Genomic DNA, 19,928 nt, shown 5'->3' with positions numbered 1-19,928 from the left:
ATGGGCGGGGGAGTGATCTCTGAGGCCCCGCCTTGGTTGGGGGGTGGGGGGGATGGTGATCCCTCAGTCTCTTCTCCACGGAGCCAACCCGGTGGACTCAGTTTGAGTCGTCCTCACTCGGTGGGCACAGATGGGGTGGTTCTTTCTTGCTCTGCCAACTCCCCTGACCCTGCGCTTGGCTAGGATTCAAAGTCCTGCTCCGCGCGTTCTGGCGCTGGGGAAGCGCCTCTCAGTGTGGTGATACGTGGTCTCGGCTGGTTTTGTCTGTGCCCCCCACACTTCAGGGAGGACCGCCTTCTCCTACTGTGGACTGAGCTGCTGCCTTCCCCGGGAGCCCCCCGGGTGGCGGACGCAGGCAGGCTTTGTCTTTTCCCATGGCACTCCAGGGAAACGGCCACCTTTTCCTCCCTGCAGACTGAGCCCTCAGCCCAGCCACTGTGCCCGGGATGGCGGACACAGGCAGGTTCTGTGCTATCGCGCAGCCCTCCAGGGAGGGAACCACTTTCTCCAGCTGCGGACTGAGCCCTGACCTACCACAGTACCCAGGGTTGGCGCCCCTCCTCCCCAGGTGCGCGAATAGGGAGCCCGCCCCAGTCCAGAGAAAGCCCCGCATTTAGAATCAGATGCCTCTCAGTCTCAGTCCGAGGTGTTTCTCCTGTCCAGCTACAGTCCTGCACTTCCCTACCCTCTCTTTCTCTTCCCTTTGTCTCTCCGCAGAAGGGGGTCCCTCCCCTCCGTGCCCACGGGGCCTTTTTTTTTTTTTTTATCTCCCCTAGTTTGCAGTTACCACCTATCTTTTTTCCAGCTTCCCCATTTTCTTCCTAGTGGATTCAAGTCTCTTTTCCTCCCAGGCTCTGGTGTTCAAAGTCCTTTGGCTTCTACACGTCTTTGTTTGAGAGATGCGGGAAGTATGGATTCCCCCTACTTCTCCACCATATTGGCCACAACTCTCATTATCTTATTTCTGACCTTAAAAGGGAATATGTCGTGATATGGCATGTTTTTACATTATTAATGTTATTATCAGAAATAACTTAAAATTTCCCAAATGGTTTGGGGCAACTATGGAGAGAATCATGTAATTTTTTTTCTTTTGTGCATTAGAGTGGCCCCCCACTTATCTGAGTTTTCACTATTCATAGTTGTACTTTCCATATTTCAGTTACCCACAGTCATGTGTTATTCACCTCACCTCATGCCCTCACATCCATCACGAGAAGGGGTGAGTACAGTAATAAGATTTCACGTAACTTGTATGTCAGTATATTGTTATAATTGTTTTATTTTATTATTATTGCTGTTAATCTCTTGTGCCTAATTTATAAATTTAAACTTTATCATAGGCACATATGTGGAGGAAAAAACATAGTATATATACAGTTTGGTACTATGTATGGCTTCGGGCACCCACTGGGGGTCCTGGAAGGTAGCCCCTGCAGATGAGGGGGGATGATTTTATTGGGAATGTTTTTGAATAAAAATCCTAGTATTACGCCATCCTTAAATTTTAAGAGTAAATCTTATTCAGTTTTGAAAAATTATTTATATAGTACTGGATTTATGTTGCGGATACCTTAGTTAAAGCGAATGAAAATTTTTATTTTGCTACATTGGCTTTATTTTGACGGTTATATTAACTTTGATAAATAATTTGGGAAGTGTTTCATCATTCTGTAATCTTGGAACAGTTTAAATAACATGAGGGTTGTTACTTGAAAGTTTTCAAGGACTTGCTCATAAAGCACTCTGGACCCAACTCCTTTTTTGGAGATAGTTATTTGAACATTTAAAAAAAAAGTCTCCCATGAATATCAGTCTATTACAGCTTTCCAGTTCTTATTGAATCCATTTACTTGAAAACTGCACATTTCATTGGGCTCTAAGAATTTGTTGCCATAGAGCTATAAAGTTTATTTTTATAATTAATTTGTTTCATACTGTTTATATTGCCAAGTATTTGTGTTTCTCTCTCTAGTGTGCATATTTTAATGATATTTGTATAGATGAAATACTGTATTTATTAATCAATTTACTTATGTATCAATTCCACTGTTATTTTCCTGCTGTCTTACTTAATTTCTGCTTTTATTTTGATTAGTTTTTCCTTACATTTCTCTAAGATTTATTTTTATGTGTTCTCTACTCCATGTTCTGCATTAGTATTATTTTAAAATAATTATGGTCAAAGACTTTGTAAATTAAATTAAAAAATTATTCTTTTTAGATTTATCAAAAAGGTACACATTTTTGGGGTACCCTGGTGTCTCAGCTGGCTAAGTGTCTGGCTTCAGCTCAGGTTGTGATCTCATGGTTCGTGAGTTTGAGCCCCACGTCAGGCTCTGTGCCGACAGCTCAGAGCCTGGAGCCTGCTTTGGATTCTGTGTCTCCCTCTCTCTGCCCGCCCCCTTCAAAAATAAATAAATATTCAAAAAAATTTTTTAAAAGATACACATTTTTAAAATCAGAAAATTATTAAGACCTATGTTCAGTAAACCCATTTTCAAGAGGTAATAGAAACAAAATACGAGAGGAGACACCAATGTTCAATACACCATGCATCAGATTGGGGTTACTTGGTCTTTATTAAAGTTTGTTTGCATATATGAAAAGTTTCACAAGATTAAGTCATGAGATCCAGATACACTTAGGTTTTGACTAACTTCATGTGATTATTACTAACATTGCCTGTTTGAGGCAATGGTGACATTATTGCAATACAGAACATCCAGCATATTTCCTCCAGACTTGCCCTGTGGTCCAGGGTCCTTATCCAGCCACCTGCAGGACTCAATACGCAAATGCCTTGCTTTACATCTATCCCTTTGATTTTCACGTATTTCTCAACAAGAAACACAACCGAGTTGTATTCTTCCTCAATTAAATGGAATCACAATTGCAAAAATTAAAATCCAATGACCAATTTTAGTTTTAAAAACTAGAAGAGGAAAAAAAAAGATGTTATTATCAGTAATGACTTTGGAAAGTCTTCTTTAAAACATAATGAGAGCAAGTTATTTTGGAAATAACTGTATCCTATTCTTATATAAGCTTCTCTGTAAAGGTGCCCCCCACTCTGGGGCAGAGAGGCCGAGGTGAATCCCACTGCTTTCTTTGCCGCTTCCTCTCCTGTATTGCCAATGCCCAGGGGGTAAGAGTCCTCAATGGTGGCTCAATCCAGCTCTTTCATTTAGACTTAGCTCTCATTCCAATTTAGGCTTCTCTTTCTCTTCTTCCATACCTAGAAATTCAGGCAAAGTACTTCATTTTAACATCAGATTAAACTGTGAGCAGCTTCTCCAAGGCTGCTCAAAAAACCCCTCTCCTCTCCGCACACGTCTCCCCATCCACTCTGTTGTGCCCACTCCCTTTCTCCTAGCTAAGAAGGAAAATCCTTTCCAACTTTCTCCTGAAACTTCTTTAGTGACCTCTGTCCCCACCCTTTACCTTGAGATCAGGACACACCCAGGTCTTATGGCATCTGGGAGTGAGGGGTGCAAGTCAATTCTTGACTCATTGAGTCTGTACAGAAACCCCCACCAGACCGCTTTGTAACCAGCTTCTAACATTGGGAGGTGTGCAGCTGATGAGTCTCAAACAGGCCTTACTTATTTTGATTTTGGTCCTGTTTCTTCTCAAGGCAAGGACTCTGGATTTTCAAAAGTGAAGAAAAAAAAAATTTGTTTTAACTCACCGAGAGCTTGTTAGGCAGTTAGGCACAAGAACTGTTTATTTCCATACCTTTGTGTACTTAAACTCAAGTTCTCCCTCTATTCACCCCACTCCTGGGAGAACTATGTTTTACCTCCTGAGAGACTCATATGTACTGGACCAGTAAGACCTCTGCCTGTGGTCTGTAGTGAATAGTTAGTTAATGATGTTTCATTTTCCTGGAGATGAAAATGTTGAAGTCATTGTCATGCATTAAAGTTAAACTGGTAAATGCTCCCCGCTTCTTTCTTTTGCTTCTTGCTAAATATTATTCATCTGAAACCAAATTCTCAAACTTTTTGCTCGAAACAAAAGAACCCCACATATTGCTTTGCAGCTTTTATTGGTATTCTTTTACAAGTCGTAAGCTCTCTGAAGGCAGAGCCCTTAACTGTTTTGTTTCTGATAATATCCCTAGCACCTAACACAGTGCCTGACTGACAGTAGGAGCTCATTTAATCATTATGGAATCAGTTTATAAACAATGAAAACGAGGAAGGCCTCAGAAGGCTATGCTAGTGGGAAAGCAGAATAAAATAAGGAACTTCACAATATAAAAAAATGTAAAGCCTCATCCCAGAGGGTTACTCTCACAGGGCTCATACTAGGGAGGATTCCCCTTCCCCTCAGCACCCAGCTCCCGGTATTTGTTTTGTGGGGCCAGGGCGGTGGTGGTGGGAATGTGGGTAACATGCTCTGAACAGGTGTCCTTAGACAGTCTTTCAGGTTTGGTTTTCATGACTAAGGAACTGGCACAGATCTGTAACACTTCTTCCAAAGTGCTTCTCAGAAATCATATTAAGGAAAACTTCAGATTGAGGACTAAGGACATCTGAAGGGAGGAGGAATAGGGTTAAGGGGGAGAAGGCCAGGAGATGCCTTAGTTGTTGGTAACCAAGGCAAAGGCAGAAAAACACAACAGGGATTCCTTTCAAGCAGCACACATGACTTGGGTCCCAGCTTTGTCCCATGTTCCCTCTCCTGTGGAGAAGCTCTCAGGAACTAATAACTGCTTGCTTTTCCTTAAAGTCTGTTTCCTCCTAAGTGTTCTCCTGCAGATGGGTTGACTTGGCAGCGACAGTGGAATCTTCAAAAGCGGGGGTGGAGAACAGGGGGTGTTCATTGACCCAGACAGGAAAAATGGCTCCCCACCTACTTTAGTTTGGCAGCTTTGAGGTAGAGGGAAAAAATTAGACAGCTGTAAATAATATTTGGAAGAAGCAGAGGTATAATTTCCACACAAATAGCAGAAAGAAACCTGTCACAAAGCTAAGGCAGGACGTGCTTTTGGGAACCTGGAGGAAGAGCTGATTGACCCTGAGAGAGTTAGTCACATGTGATTCCCCTAGGCTGGGAGAAGAGCTCAACCAGAGGGCAGTGCTGGGACACTGCAGGCCTGGGTGGGCCTGGGTGGGCCATGAGCTGGATGGGCAGCTGTGGGAGAAAAAAAGAAAGAGGGTTTCTGTCATAAAGATCTGGCTCCAACCTCCTTTCTCTTTTGCTCGTCTCTCTCCTCACCCCAACCTTTCACTTTTGGACACTCATTTCTGGTCGTATTAAGTTTTACTTTAATAAGATTGGTCACCCCAGTTAGACACGCTGGAATTGGAATAAATTCTTAGCTTAAGTACAGAAATATCTCAGCTGTTACAGGTTGAATTGTGTCCTCCCACCACCGTGCCCCCAAATTCATATGTTGAAGTCCTAACCTCAGAGCCTAACCTCAGAGAGAAGGCCAAGGGGGGTGGCAGGACGACCATGTGCTAAAGAGATGAGGGCATGCCATTCGTGGATCCAATTAACCATTTCAGCAGCAGCCAGGAGAGACTTGTGGGGGACCTTCTTGTCTGATGATGTGGACCTCTGTGGATTGCATGGGAAGCCAAAAAGGGTTTTGAGAATTTTGTGCCAGCAGGAACCCTGCCAGCCGGGACTAAAAGGGACAGAGGCAGCATGAAATGAAAGGAGAATGACTTCTAAGGTGGTTCAGGGGCTAGTCTTCTCCAGAGGGTAAGGCTTCCACCCAGGGGCAAGGGGAAGTGGCCCGAGGATGAAGTATTCAGCCAAAGACGATCATTCTCAAGCCTTTAAATCTAATAGAATTTGCCCTGTTACATTTCACACTTGGTTGGGATCTGTGACGCCCTTGCCCGCTGTGATTTCTCCTTTTTGGAAAGGGTGTGTATATTCTATGCCTGTCTCACTATTATGTTTGGGAAGCAGATAACTTTCTGTCTGGCTTCACAGGTTCACAACTGAAAAGCAATTGTGCTTCAAGATGAATTATACCCCAAGTCTTAACCAGACCTGATTTAGATGATATTTAAGATGAGATTTTAGACCTAAGAGTTGATGCTGGAAAGACTTTTGGGGCTGTTGGGAATGTATTTTGTATGAATGAAGGACATGAATTTTGGGGACAGAAGGCAGAGTGTTATGGGTGGAATTGTGTCCCCACACACCTAACCCCTCAGAATGTGATTGTATTTGGAGATAAGGTCTTTACCAAGTAAAAATGAAGTTATTGGGGTGGACCCTAATCAAATATGGCCATTGTCTTTATAGAAAGGGTAAATTTGGAGACAGCCTCACACACAGGGACAACTGTCACGTGAACATGAAGATGGTCATCTACAAGCTAAGGAGAGAGGCCTGGAAGAGATCCCTCCGTCATGGTTCTCAGAAGGAACCTTTCCTGCCAATACCTTCATTTTGGTCTTCTGGCCTCCAGAGCTGTGAGACATTGCATTTCTATTGTTTAAGTCACCCAGCTTTTGCTGGGTTTAAGTCACCCCGTACTTTGCTGTAGCAGCCCTAGCAAACCATTACAAGAGTCACAACTCCACTTAGAGTTACTTTTCTTTAAAAAGAGCAAATGCTTACATATAAATTTAGCCTATTTAAGGGCTTTTTGTTCATTGTTCTTATCAAGTTGGTCTATTTTGTTATTTTATAAACTAGGTCCATGGGTCTTAGTGAGGTTTCTAGCCTCTCATGGGTCTGGATTTCCAATGGTGACAATCTGATGGCTCAGTAAAAGTAACACTGGACCGGACATTATGCAGAAGGTGTTGGCTCTGCCACCACCTACATTGGTGGGTCACCTAGGATTTCCAGGCTCAGCTGCTTCTTAGTAAAAAAGCCAGCTTTTCTGGGTTTCTAATATCCTTTTCTGTTCAATGATTCTGTAATAATGTGATTCTGTCTCGAAGTTGAAGTCAACATAGCATAACCAAGTGGAGGAAGTGAAGCCATTAAAAATCATTATGGATACAAGGAAGGGGGCTCCGTGTGATATCCCTGCTTCTTGGGGGATTTTGTTTTGGATGTAGTAAATGTACTCAGGATTCTAACACTCTCCCCGACTGTATTCAGTTCATTGCAACACACGCAAACACACATACACATACGGCACATACTGCTTTTAATCAGCACTTTCAAATTTAACCATGTATGGAAACAGGCAGCTAATGTAGTGGAGCAAAGTGGCCAGGTGAAAACTAGGAACACTTAAGGAGCCAGCTCAAGGGGGCAACTGATCCATTGTTGCCATAAGTGGGCTTGGTGGGCCTGGTGTTGCCAGATCTTAAAAAAGTATCTGATAAGCTGGTGAATCTGGCCTGTATGTACAATCTCCCAATTTTTTTTTTTTTAACGTTTATTTTTGGGACAGAGAGAGACAGAGCATGAACAGGGGAGGGGCAGAGAGAGAGGGAGACACAGAATCGGAAACAGGCTCCAGGCTCTGAGCCATCAGCCCAGAGCCCGACGCAGGGCTCGAACTCACGGACCGCGAGATCGTGACCTGGCTGAAGTCGGACGCTTAACCGACTGCACCACCCAGGCGCCCCTAATCTCCCAATTTTTAAATTTTGGTTCAAAAAGAAAAATCCCACCACGTAGGTCTAACAAAACTTTTGGCAAGTAAATTTGGGGGGAGGCCATCAGTTTGCAATCCTTCTCATAGATGAGAAAAATGTGTCCACTTGACATGAAACATCTGCCTTTGTGGAATTAACTAGATGGTCCCATGTAGATAAAATTAATCTCCATACCTAAAATGAGTTGTGGAATATGAGTCAACCTTACTTAAGAGAATGGCCCAAATTAAATTGAACAGATCATTAAAAAAACCCTGAGTTTCACTATTCATTTTTAACTTCTCACTTAGAGCTGCTAAAGAACAGTATTCTATGAATCCACACCGGATTTTTCTCTTTCCTGGTCTTCAGGCCATCTTCTCTTAGGAGTAGCAGAACAATGGCCAAATGACCATTGGAATCAAGCTAAATCAAGGGGAAAGAGTCATAAATACTTCCTGAATAACATATAGAAAGCATATTAGCCTACATTTAAATATGGCCTTTCTCCCAAGAAGCTGAGAAATGTTTACATTTTGTTCCCAAAATATTTCTGCAAGTTAGCTAAATACTTTCATAAGTTAGCTAATAAAGATTACTATTCCCATTAAACAGAGAAGGAATTATTAAAAGATTAATTTCTTGTTTCCCAAGCTGTGGCCTGAACTGAATGAAACATTTTGACACTTTTTCTAATAGACCACTTATTAAAATGAAGCCAGCTGCCGAGAAAAGAAATCCTTAAATTCCTCCTGGCCACTTACCATTGGCCAATGCCTTGACACACAATCTTAGAAGGTCTGCACACAAAAAAGTCCAACTTGGTAACCGTGCAACGACTGTGTTTTATTTGTCTAATAAGATCCGGTTCCTGGCACAGTGTCTGGCACAACGTAGGGTGCTCAGTGTTTGTGGAACAGAGATCATTTGCGAGTGATGTCTAGAATGTTGTGATTCTATTGGCGGAGATGCCCAGAACTCTCCAAAATTCCCAAACCATTTTGCCTTTGGAAATACTTTCATGCAGGACTCAAACCACTACATACGGTGCTGTTGCTTTTTCCACCTTCCCATTTGTTATGTTATCTTACATACGCTTTGGACAGGGGTTTGCACAGCTTGGGTAAGATTACGTGCCTTGCCAAGATAGAGGCGCTGCCGTAAACAGAAACAAAAGATAAATCAAGTCATAGGTCAAGAGAGTTTCTACAGCAATGAACTATTATTACCTTTACTGCCTGTACCTCTTTGTCACCTCCAGCCCTTGAATATGACAGTCACTGGTGAATCACAGTGGCCACAGGTAGTCTGAGCTGCTTGGGGTTCTAGCAGAACAGTGGGGGAGACCTCTCTGAAGCTACTGCACCCACACAAGGGATGATGTAAGAAGTGGAGGTCTGGGTGGCTTTTAATGAGACTATTTGGTTACATTTAATATTTTATCTATTTAATTGGGGGAGGTCCCTTTAGCTAAAGCAGTATTTTCTGATCAGAGTGAACTTCCTAAATTTTTGTTGTTGTTGTTAACGCTACATTTCTCCCTATAAAATTTTATAGACATGCTTCTTTTCTCTGAGATTTGGATGTTTTACTAGCTAATAAGACAAAGTGAGTAATAAACCTTTCAGGTAACTGCCAGCGGCTCTTAAATTAACACTGTGTAGTTATAAAAATGAAGCTCTTCATAAGTGATCCTTGGCTACAATGGAATTTTCCTTCAGTGTCTGCACACACTCTTTTAGACAGCAGTTCTCCTGCTTTATGCTCCCCTAAACAATACTTACTTCTCTGTGTATCCCAGATATAGCTGTTCAGAACTTCTCCCAGCAGGTACAAAAAGTTCATTAAGATGGTTGTAGACCCAAAGAAGATGATTCTGGCTCCTGGGCCAATGTGTTCCAGGAAAGGATACACCCACATCCCAGTTACGTGATGCACCCAGCACACCCTGCAATAGAATTGGAAAGGAGACAAAGACAGGAGTTCCTCTCATGTCAGATTTCAAACTCCTGTTATTGTGAATATGGACCCTCCACTCACACCACTCTTGGGCAATGTGTGTCACAACTTCGCTTCTGACACTCAGGAGTTACCAGGAAGTTTGTTGTTGTTTGTTTGTTTTCTTATATTTTTTATCCTAAAACAATTTTAGACTCACAGAGGAGTTGCAAATATGGTACAGAGAGTTCCAGTAAGCCCTTCACCTCAGCTTCCCTGAATGTTAACTTGTATAACCATGGCACAATTAACTAAGGCGAAGCCATTCGCATTTGTACAACATTTCTAACTGGACTGCAGACTTTATTCGGAATTCCCATTTCCCCACGAATGCCCTTTTTCTGGTCCAGGGTCCCACGTGTACTTGGTAGTCCCATCTTAGTCTCCTCCAATCTGGCAGTTCTTTGGTTTCTCCTTGTCTTTCCTGACATTTGATGGGTTCTGGTCAGGTATTTGAAACGTGTTTCTCTCAAGACTCTTATATACATACTGAGACACTATAGCATCAGGCAGCCACACTGTAATCCAACCTAGGCGAGTATGTGCAGGTGTCTTCCATACTGCCTTCCAACCAGATACCAGTGCGTACTCAGCAGTGTTCTCAGCGTAACCTGCAGTGTGTCTATACCGACAGAGCCATCCTGTAACCTCACCGGCACTTGGCTTCCTACCACCTGGATTGTTGGCTCCTGTATTTGTTTCTTTCCTTGTTTTCCCCTAGTGCACGTAATACTTGCTTGTAATCATTCTATTTGTGTTCCGGAGATATTTTAGGTTCAGTGGGAATACAACATCATTAATCCCCACTGTTTTCAAAAGTTTAGTTAGAATTTTTACTCACTTGGTTTGGTCTCGACACAACTGTAAAAAGCAATTTTCTGAAACATTCTTGGGTTCATCACTTGATCAACTGCTGTCGATTTTGAAGACTAATTATAATATAAATAATATTATTGCAGGAGGAATAAGTATTACTTTTGATACTTATGTGTTTTGGGGTCATCTTCCTTATCACCCACGGCTTCACTCACTGTTAAGCACCTTGTGTATCTATTACCTATATATTTACCGCACTGACGCGAGAACCCTGGGGATATTTATCTTAGAGCTTGCTGTCTCAGTGAGGGTGATACCACTCCCCCTCAAAGAGGTGAAAATTGGTTCTGACAGGGTGGTGAAGAAATCTTACTGTTTTTATGTGTTAAGCACAGACACTTACATACACAGAACATAAACAGGTACACAGTATATCTGTGGTGTTAACATTTCATGGGCCCAGCTAGTCCACATCGGTATAAACCCAAAAGAACTGAATTGAAAGCAGGAACAGAAACAGATATTTGTACCCCAATGTTCACAGCAGCACCATTCACAATAGCCAAAAGGTGTGGAAACGGTGCAGGTGTACATCTAGGATGGATGGATACACAAGACTGGTCTAGCCATACAACGTAATATTTTTCAGCCATGAAGAAGAACGACACTATGATACATGCTACAACATGATGGACCTTGAAAACATACTAAGTGAAAGAAGCCAGATGCAAAAGGACAAATAGTGTATGATTCCACCTATATGAGATACTAGAACAGGCAAATTCAGAGACAGGAAGTATAATAGAGGGGGGAGGACTGGGGGGAGTGGGGAATAGGGAATTAAGGTATAAGCAGTACAGAGTTTATGTCGGAGAAAATGAACATGTTTTGGATAAAGATGGTGGTGATGGTTACATGACATTGTGAGTGTATTTAATGACACTGAGTTGTACAATTCTAAATGGTTAAAAGGATAAATACGTTGTGTATATTTTACCACAATACAACATTTTTATGGGTTGGAGATTGGGAACGAAAATTACCTAGAAAGGTCCCTTGGTGGGGTGTTCAATAAGGAAAGAAAGGTGGAGAAACATGGTCTTAGTGGGAAGAAATGGTCATTGGGTGCATCCAGGTCAGCTTGAATAACTGTTCAAACTAAAGGCTTTTTACCAAGAAAGGAAGCCAAGCAAGTCAAGAGTTTTCTTTCTTAAAAAGGTTGAAGGATTTGTGAGAATCAGCAGATATTAAAATTTTAGAACTACCCTATGGGATTCTGATGCATCATACTGTGTTTGTCCATAAATTAGAGGCAGTTTTCTCTTCCTAATCTTTTCTTCACTGGTGTAAGGAATGTTGTGTGCTCATCAAGTGGCTTATTAATTTCCATTGAGATAATGTGCAATATCCCCAAAATGTAATACTATAAAGCTATAATTGACTTTGCAAACCAACTTATAAAATTATAATCTGACTCACTGCGAAACTGTTTCCTTAATTAGGCAAATTAGCAGCAATTCAAATTATGAATGCTAGTTGCATTTTTTCTACCTGTTCCTGGCTTTCTACTTGCTTCTGGTAGCATGAACCTTTCACTGGCAGCTTTTGGTAATGTGTCTTATGCAGGCCTCTGCTCCTCAGACACTGTTTGCAGTGTACTTTTGGTCTGAATGGAACCATCTCATACTACTGAAGAGATATAACAACCACAACCATATCCCATCTATCTGTAGATGACTCCTACATTTACATTTCTAGTCTTGACCTCTCCCTGATTTCCAGAGTTCGATACTCAGGTGCCCACCACACATCTCCATGGGAGGATGCACCTCCAACCCAACACTTCCATGATGTCCTCATCATCCCTGCATCCTAATTCCTGCATGTGTCTCCCCGCCATCTAATAGCGAACATGCATCTTCCACATCTTTCACTTCTCACATCAGTGATTACTACATTATTGCAGCAGTAGTTTGGGGCAGGAAATGTGGAGTCATTTCTGACTTTTCTTTTTCTCACAACCCACACCCAATCCATCCTTGGATCCCATTGGCTCTATTTTCCAAATAGACCCAAGACATCTACTTCTCACCATGGCCACCACTACTATCTGGGTTCAAGCCATCGTCATCTCTCACTGGAACTACTGCAAGAGCTTCCTATGTCTTTGTTTCTACCCTTGCTACTGTCTGTTCAGTAGGCCATTCTCATTGGGGCAGCCAGACTGATCTAGATTACATGTAAATCAGGTTGTGCCACTACTTTGCTCAAAAGTCTTGCTTCCCCTCTCACTTAGACTAAAAGCCAGAGACCCCAGGTGGTTCTTCAGGGAACTACCTAGGCTTGTGGGCACTTTTCTGACTTTTCCTCTTCTTCTTGCTCACTCCACTCCGGCCACACTGATTCCCTGGCCTTCCTTAAGAACATTGAGCACATTTTATGTGTTCCTGTGATTGGCACATTACTTCTTACCCCTATCTCCCCTACAGTATGCCCAATGTTCCCTTTTGTCCTTTGGTTTTCACTCAAAGGACACCTTCTCAATTAGGTCTTCCCAGGCCACTGCATCTAAAAGTTGCAACCTTTGTCCTCAATGTTTCTATTCTCCATCTCTTTATTTTTCTCCCCAGCCAGTTAATTTACTGTATTTATTTTTACTTATCTGTTTATCATCTGTCCTATGAGCATAAGCATTTTGATATTTTTATCTGTTATGTTCATTGCTAGATTCTGTGGCCCTTGGAACAGTGTCTGGCACACAGGATGCACTCAATACTTATTTATTCAATTAATAACTGAATAAAGAAATAGCAAAAACAACAACATAAGCCTTTACTATATGACAGGCACTTTGACAATAACTTTAAAAAAATAATTTAAAAAATCTCCCACCTCCCCCATCTCTATGCCTTTGGTCATCAGCAAAGCTTTTCTGTAGAGAACTAGATAGTAAATATTCTCAGTTTGGAGGCCATATGGTCTCTGTCACAACTCTCAATTCTGCCATTTAGTGCAAAAGTAGCTACAGACAGTATGTGAACAAAAGAGTGAGATTGTGTTCCAAAAAACAAACAAACAAACAAACAAACAAACAAACAAAAACAGTGGAAATGTAAAATTCTCAGGGCAGGGGAGTGGAAAGCCATTCTAAGTGTGGTGCTTTGATATGGTGTGTAATCTCCTCCACCTTATTCAACCACTGTATGAGGTACGATCCCCATTTTACAGGTAAAGAAGCTGAGACTGGACTAAAGAATGTGCAGGAAAACCAGCAAGCCTGGGAAAGGAATGATGCAGAACTGACTTCTTTTCTGCTTCATGGACTTGGTTCCCTAAATGAGGATTTTACTATAGTCTCCAAAACGAAGTGAGGGTTTTCTTTTTAACAAACGTTGTCTTCACTGCACCTCAGACACAGAAGTTGTGTTATGTGGGTTTCACTGGATCCGTGTGAATGATGCACCTACTTGTTCTGACAAGTTGTGCTTTCGCCATTTGTTTCCTTGATAAGATCAGGGCTCAATTTCCGGCACAAAAATGACTCATGGCCTTGCTCATCTATCTGTGGAGAGTTCCCGGTTCTTGGTTGACTTTCAATTTCTATCTTGTTCTAAAGCCTTCCTGTCTTCGTGCCCAAATATTTTTTTTTTTTAACGTTTATTTATTTTTGAGACAGGGAGAGACAGAGCATGAACAGGGGAGGGTCAGAGAGAGGGAGACACAGAATCTGAAACAGGCTCCAGGCTCCGAGCTGTCAGCACAGAGCCCGACGAGGGGCTCCAACTCACGGACCGCGAGATCATGACCTGAGCCGAAGTCGGCCGCTTAACCGACTGAGCCACCCAGGCGCCCCCCAAATAGCTTATTCTTAAGGTAATGACACCAATTTTAATTTTAGCCTAAAAATTTGATGCATGTGTGTGTGTGTACACACATGTGCATATGCAGATATGCCGGTGTTCTAGTATCAGGATACTTCTGAGACTATCTATTTATTAATACCTCCATTTTAGTTCACTTTAATGTGCAATTAAAAAAAATGACATCTATTAATTCCTTCTATCTAAGTGCTGTGCTACACAGGTGTCTTTCGTTACAGCACAACCAAAAAGTTTCCATCAAATTCGTAAATACTGTTCTTGATCTCTTCAAAGGCAAATTTCTCCAGGGAGTCTGCACTCGTTGACTCCATATCTGTACTTTGAACTCATTCCTCCCACAACAGTCTGGCTTCTTGTCTTGATACTCTACCAAAACAAAGCAGCTCATTGACATCAATTTCTCCTGGTTTTCCTCTTGTCTCTTTGGTCACTCTTCTTGGTTCTCTTTGTAAGTTCACCCTCCACTACCCAACCAGGAAATGCTGAATTTCTTTAGAGTTTGGTTTTGAAGTCTTCTTCTCATGGTGTGCATTCTCAGTTAATGAATTCATTTATGTCCACTGCTTCATGTCTATAACCCCATACGTAGATATTTCACAAAACTGTGTCCTAATCCAGAGCTCTCCTCTGATCCAGAGAAGTCTATCAAACGGTCCTTAAAACACCTTAAGCATACCTCAAAATCCATACATTTAAAGCCAAAGTCATGCTGCTCTCCCTCAAATGTGGTCTTCCTCTGGCATTCCTTCTATCTGCACACGGTACTACCACTCATTCAGTTTTGCAGCTCAAATCTGGGAGTCATCTTTGCTGCTTCTCTCTCTTTTGCATCACATATATTCAACCCATTATCTTATCCTGTCAAGGTTATCTCACACACACATCTCTCCACTGTGTTGATTTTTTTTTCCATCTCCATCACCAGCATCTTAATTTGTGTTGTGATCATCTCTGTTTGGAGTACTGGAATAGTTTCTAATTGTCTCCACATCTACTTTTGTCTCCTTCTGATCCATCCTCACAAGTGCCAGAGTAATCGTTTTGAGCCAGAAATCTGAATGCATTATATTCCTGCTTCAAATACATCAATGGCCTCTCACTGCTTTATTGTTAAAGACCTAAATTGTTAACGAAGTCCAGAGTGGTCATCATAGAGTGGCTTCTACCTGTCTCATACTCCCTCTCATACATGGCTCGTATTTTCATTTGGTTCCTTGATTTTACCATATTCCTTTGTGCCATGTAAATTTTTACAAGTTCCTCCTTCTGCCTATGCTGTTAGTTTCCCATCCCTTAGACATACTTCTCCTTTATATCTTAGCTCAATCAATGTAATTTATCAATCATCACTTAGCAGAATTTTCCTCAATCTATTAGGTTAGGTCAGATTAGCTCATAGAGAGCACTGAATCTATTTTTAAGCTCTTTTTTTATTAGCACTTACATTTGAATGATATCTTTATTTGAATATGTCTCCCTGCCTAGAGTATTCTTTGAGGTGAGGGGCTGTGTCTGTTTTTACTTACTGTATCACCAGCACTTATCATAATGTCTGTCACATAGTGGGAGAGTGAATGAATGAATTTGTAGCATTTAAGCTGTGATAGAAAGGATGAGTGAGAGTTGAACAAAGATGGAATACATATCCAAAGACCTGAAAACAAGGGAAAGTTCCCAGATAGTCACGAAGAAAACATTTTTGTTGAGATCAAGGGAGAGAGGGCATGAGGGGGCAGGCAGATGCCAAACTGTAGGTGGCTTTTTAAGCCCTGGTAAGAATTACAGACTGTATTCTCCTGGGGACAACAGGAAGTCTTGAACAGTAATAACTAAGTGTGAAACATATCAGTTGACCTGGAAACCAATGATATCAGAAATGGTGGTAGCCCAGATTGGAGTGGTAGCATTAGGAATGAAAATTAGCAGGTAGATTCAAGAAATATTTAGACCAGTGTCTATCAAACTGTAGGTCATAAGCAGTGGCATGCTGGAGATGGTCAGGAGAGCTGGTTTTTGGATTTCGGGGATGTTTGCAAGCTCTTTGGTTGGTAGCTTAGATTCATCCATGGTGGGTATATTTACACCACAGACTCAAATGCTACACATCAGGTTCCCCCTCCCTTGCCTCCAGAAGAGATGGTTGCTAAACATTTGCCAGTAACCCATTAGTTACTAGCATTTTAAAAAGCAACAATAGAAGAAAACATAGTAGAAATGTCAGAAAACTTTGCATAAAGTGATGATAAAAATCGCTTTGTGAAACTTGTGTTCCACTTTTGTGTGTGTGTGTGTGTGTGTGTGTGCGCGTGCGCGTGCGCACAGGCTAATGCATGCTGGCTGGGTCATGATACAAAAGATGTTTCTTTTACTCACAGTAAAATAAATTTGAAAGACAATGATTTAGAAAATAGAATTAAGAGAACTTGGTGATTGATTGGATTTAGGCAGTGAGGGAAGTGAGATGAGCTAAGGATGAATCATAGATTCCTGGCTTGATTAACTGGGTGGAGAGTGCTGCCATTTCCTGAGATAGGGAATGCCATAAGGGAGCCCGTTTGAGGGGATGATGAGTTCAGTTTGGACATGTTGAATTTGAAGTGTCTGTAAGAGATCCAAGAGGAGATTTCCTGAAGGCATTTACATGGGTTTGGACTGTAGAGAAAGGACTGATGTGGCAATACAGATAGAGGGTTCATTGGCCAAAAGAAGGTGGTTGGAGCTATCAGAACAAATTGAGATCACCCAGGTAGAGTATGAGGCATGAAGCATCCATGAGAGGGCCCTGGAAAAGATCAAGATCTAAGGGGTAGTTCGAGGAGAATGAGGCTAGAAAGCAGACCAAAAGGAAAAAAAAAAAAAAAAAAGCGCTAGCGACAGGGAAAGAAGACAGAGAAGTATAATGTCTGGCAGGCAGGGGACAAGTGGGAAAAGGAAAAACTAGACAACATCTAGTAGCGCAATATATTTGAGAATTGAGACTAATTAGAAAACTGACTTTCCTCCCACAAAGTAAAAGCAAGAAACTTTCATGTTCCAAGTGGTATGTGTCTCATTCAAATCTATTTTGGATTTTGGCCAGGTATAAATGATAAATAGTTAAGTAAAGAAAAATTGACCTTGTTAAGCTCAGTAGCTCTTATGCCACATAGAAAAATTTCATCCTACCCCCATCAGTCATGAGTTGTGGTGGTCACTGGAACCCTTGAGGAGCTGTAGTGAAGAAGGCATATCACCCTCCCCTTTTCTGATTCTGTCACCCTTATTTATCCTGAAGAGACACATGTACCTATCTTACCACTGATGACCTTCCAATTCTTAAGATTAGTTTATTTTTAAAAGGATTTAAAAACCGCTTTTATTAGTCACATTTAGATAAGGAGCTAGGCTATTTGACAGCTGGGCTATTGCTCATAAGACTCACAGGACACAGACTCATGCAATAACAGCTAATGGCTAGCAACATTGAACTCTTCATGATAGGCACTACATTAAATGTTTTATATGAGCAACTCTTTGGAGAGGTGTCATATTATTACCATTTTGTAGATGAGGACACCGGGGCCCCGAGAGGTTCAGTAAGTGGAGAAGCAAGGATACACATTTCAGCAGTCTGGCTCTCAGCCTGTACACCAGCCTCCTCCAGTGCTCTGAGGAATAGGAAGCAATGGATGGATGGGAACAGGGCTCTGGCCAGCTTTTAATGTGCTCAGAACCAAAAAGTGATCCAAGTATGAAATCTCTGTGTAAATTTTTTTCTTTATTCCCCACTGACTATAAAAGTTATAGAAAATCTGTGAGATATTGAAATGCTGCAAAATGTAAGATAAATCAGTTTTGGTGAAGTTTTAACACAAGATTGAGTCTCTTATAAAACTCGGGGGTCAGGTTTTACAACTCCTCCCGAAGGGAGGGAAACCACTGCAGGGAGAAAGTAATAAACACTTCCTTGAGCAGAGGCACTGACTTACCTCTTAAGAAAGAGTCGCCTCATATGTGCATTTAGTCTACTAGAATTTACTACACTGCTTGGCTGGCAGAGAGTGTGTGCTCCAGGGTGGGGCAAGATCCGGGATGCGCGTTGCATCAGCTTCCTGCCCAGTGGGTCTCAGTCTGTCTCAGATGGTACCTCCAACCTGATGCTTCTGAAGGACTTGTCAAGGGAAGTTGTAAGTTTTGATTCAAATGCTGGCTTTACCCCGGCCCTCTTTTTTAGACCTAATCATCTCAATTTAGAGCAATTCTGAAGGCTGCTTGGACCATCTCCTGAGTATTGCAAGGAGACTGGTTCTTGCTACATTTTTGAGAATCTAGGATTCTGCTGGATTTTTCTGGAGTTTGTGTGCTCATTCATTTATTCAGCAAACACTTCTTGAATCCCTTCTATGTGCCAGGTGGGGTGAGCAGCAGTAAGGACGTAAAGGTGCACCCTTGAGGAGGTCATGTTGCAGAGGGCTGCCAGGGTTCCCACTGAAATGGCTGTAGGTTCCAGCGAATATGACAAAGGATACCTGCCTAGATGGGAACGGGGCTCTGGAAACAGGTCTCAAAACATTCTCCATGGTGATATGTGCAGTAGTGCTAGAGAATTAATGCATCAATTCATAGGCAATTACCACCTAGAGGGATCCCATCTGAGGCAGTGTTGAAATATTCTCTAGCTCGGTTACAGAAGTAATTTTAGAAGTCACAGATATAATTATGTAACTGTTCATTTACTGTGGGTTTAAAAGAGTATTCAAGATAATCTTTTAAGGCATAATCATAATTTATCATTTATCTGCGTCTTTCCAATTTTCTCATTGGAGCTAGCCCAAATTTACCTACTTGGGAGGTATCTATACATGCGGCCAGTGGCCAGCATTACGACTGTGCACCCTGGGCGGTCACATGTGGCCCTGGGCTCAGAAGGGCCCCACATTTGGTTTAATGCTCTGCTTCCCTATCTTAAAATTTGTAATCATTTTTGAACAAGGTGCTCCATATTTTTATTTTGCACTGGGCTCCACAATTATCAGCTGGTCCTGACTACGTAGCCGTGCCTCCTATACTCTGGATCAACTTCCAGCTCATCCACATAATAGGTCACCTTGAATATTATTTCACTTTGAGAACCTCAGTTTCCCTCTGTTAAAGGTGTATAAACATTACTATCTTAGAAAGGTACTCAGCAGATAACATAAAGTTATTAGCACAGTTAACTTAGGTTAGATTAAAAAAAGAAAAAACAAGCAAACAGAACAAAGCAGCAAAATCTCCCCACTGCTTCTCCTTATGCAGAAATATATAATATTTTTTTCTGTACTTCTCACACACAAAGATATTTTCAAGGTTGTAAGTCCCTCCACCCATCCTTGGGGAAAAACACAAATTGTGCATGCCTCCCAGAATGAATTCCTGTAATGAGGTAATCAGGGAATGTGTTTTCTTCCTGATTCTAGATCACAAATATCAGAGTAATTTATCCGCACAGACAGGCCAATAAGCTACTTCAGAATATTTTCTTCCAACACATGTCCTGGCACATGTCTAAACTGGTTTCAAGTGATTGTTTCCTTTGAGTCTTGCTTTCTACATCCTACCTGGTCTTATGGTGATGTTTCCCGGAGAGAGCTCAATTTGAATTTCCCTTAATAAACTTCATGACCGGTTTTGCTTAACTTTAATC

At 41.7% G+C, this 19,928-nt stretch overlaps 1 protein-coding gene across 12 annotated transcripts in view; it reads right to left on the bottom strand.

The window, feature by feature from the left end:
- Positions 1-2,563: 2,563 nt before the first annotated feature.
- The window catches only part of AIG1 (androgen induced 1), a 248,097-nt gene continuing 230,732 nt past the window's right edge, over positions 2,564-19,928 (bottom strand). For 3 of the 12 annotated variants that reach the window (XM_045058134.1, XM_045058135.1, XM_003986615.6), the window contains 2 exons: positions 9,353-9,516; positions 2,564-3,238 (listed from right to left, as the gene is read on the bottom strand). In XM_045058134.1, coding sequence (XP_044914069.1) covers positions 3,201-3,238; positions 9,353-9,516 — 202 coding nt within the window. In that variant the 3' untranslated portion in view covers positions 2,564-3,200. Of the gene's footprint in view, positions 3,239-3,605; positions 3,647-4,034; positions 5,143-5,259; positions 5,572-8,393; positions 8,724-9,352; positions 9,517-19,928 lie in introns of those variants that run through there. The other 9 variants (XM_045058132.1, XM_006932065.5, XM_045058131.1 and 6 more) reach the window with 6 other exon arrangements.

Source organism: Felis catus, chromosome B2, assembly GCF_018350175.1.
Source record: "Felis catus isolate Fca126 chromosome B2, F.catus_Fca126_mat1.0, whole genome shotgun sequence".
NCBI classification, from domain to species: domain Eukaryota; kingdom Metazoa; phylum Chordata; class Mammalia; order Carnivora; family Felidae; genus Felis; species Felis catus.
This window is presented reverse-complemented; position numbering and strand designations above follow the sequence as displayed.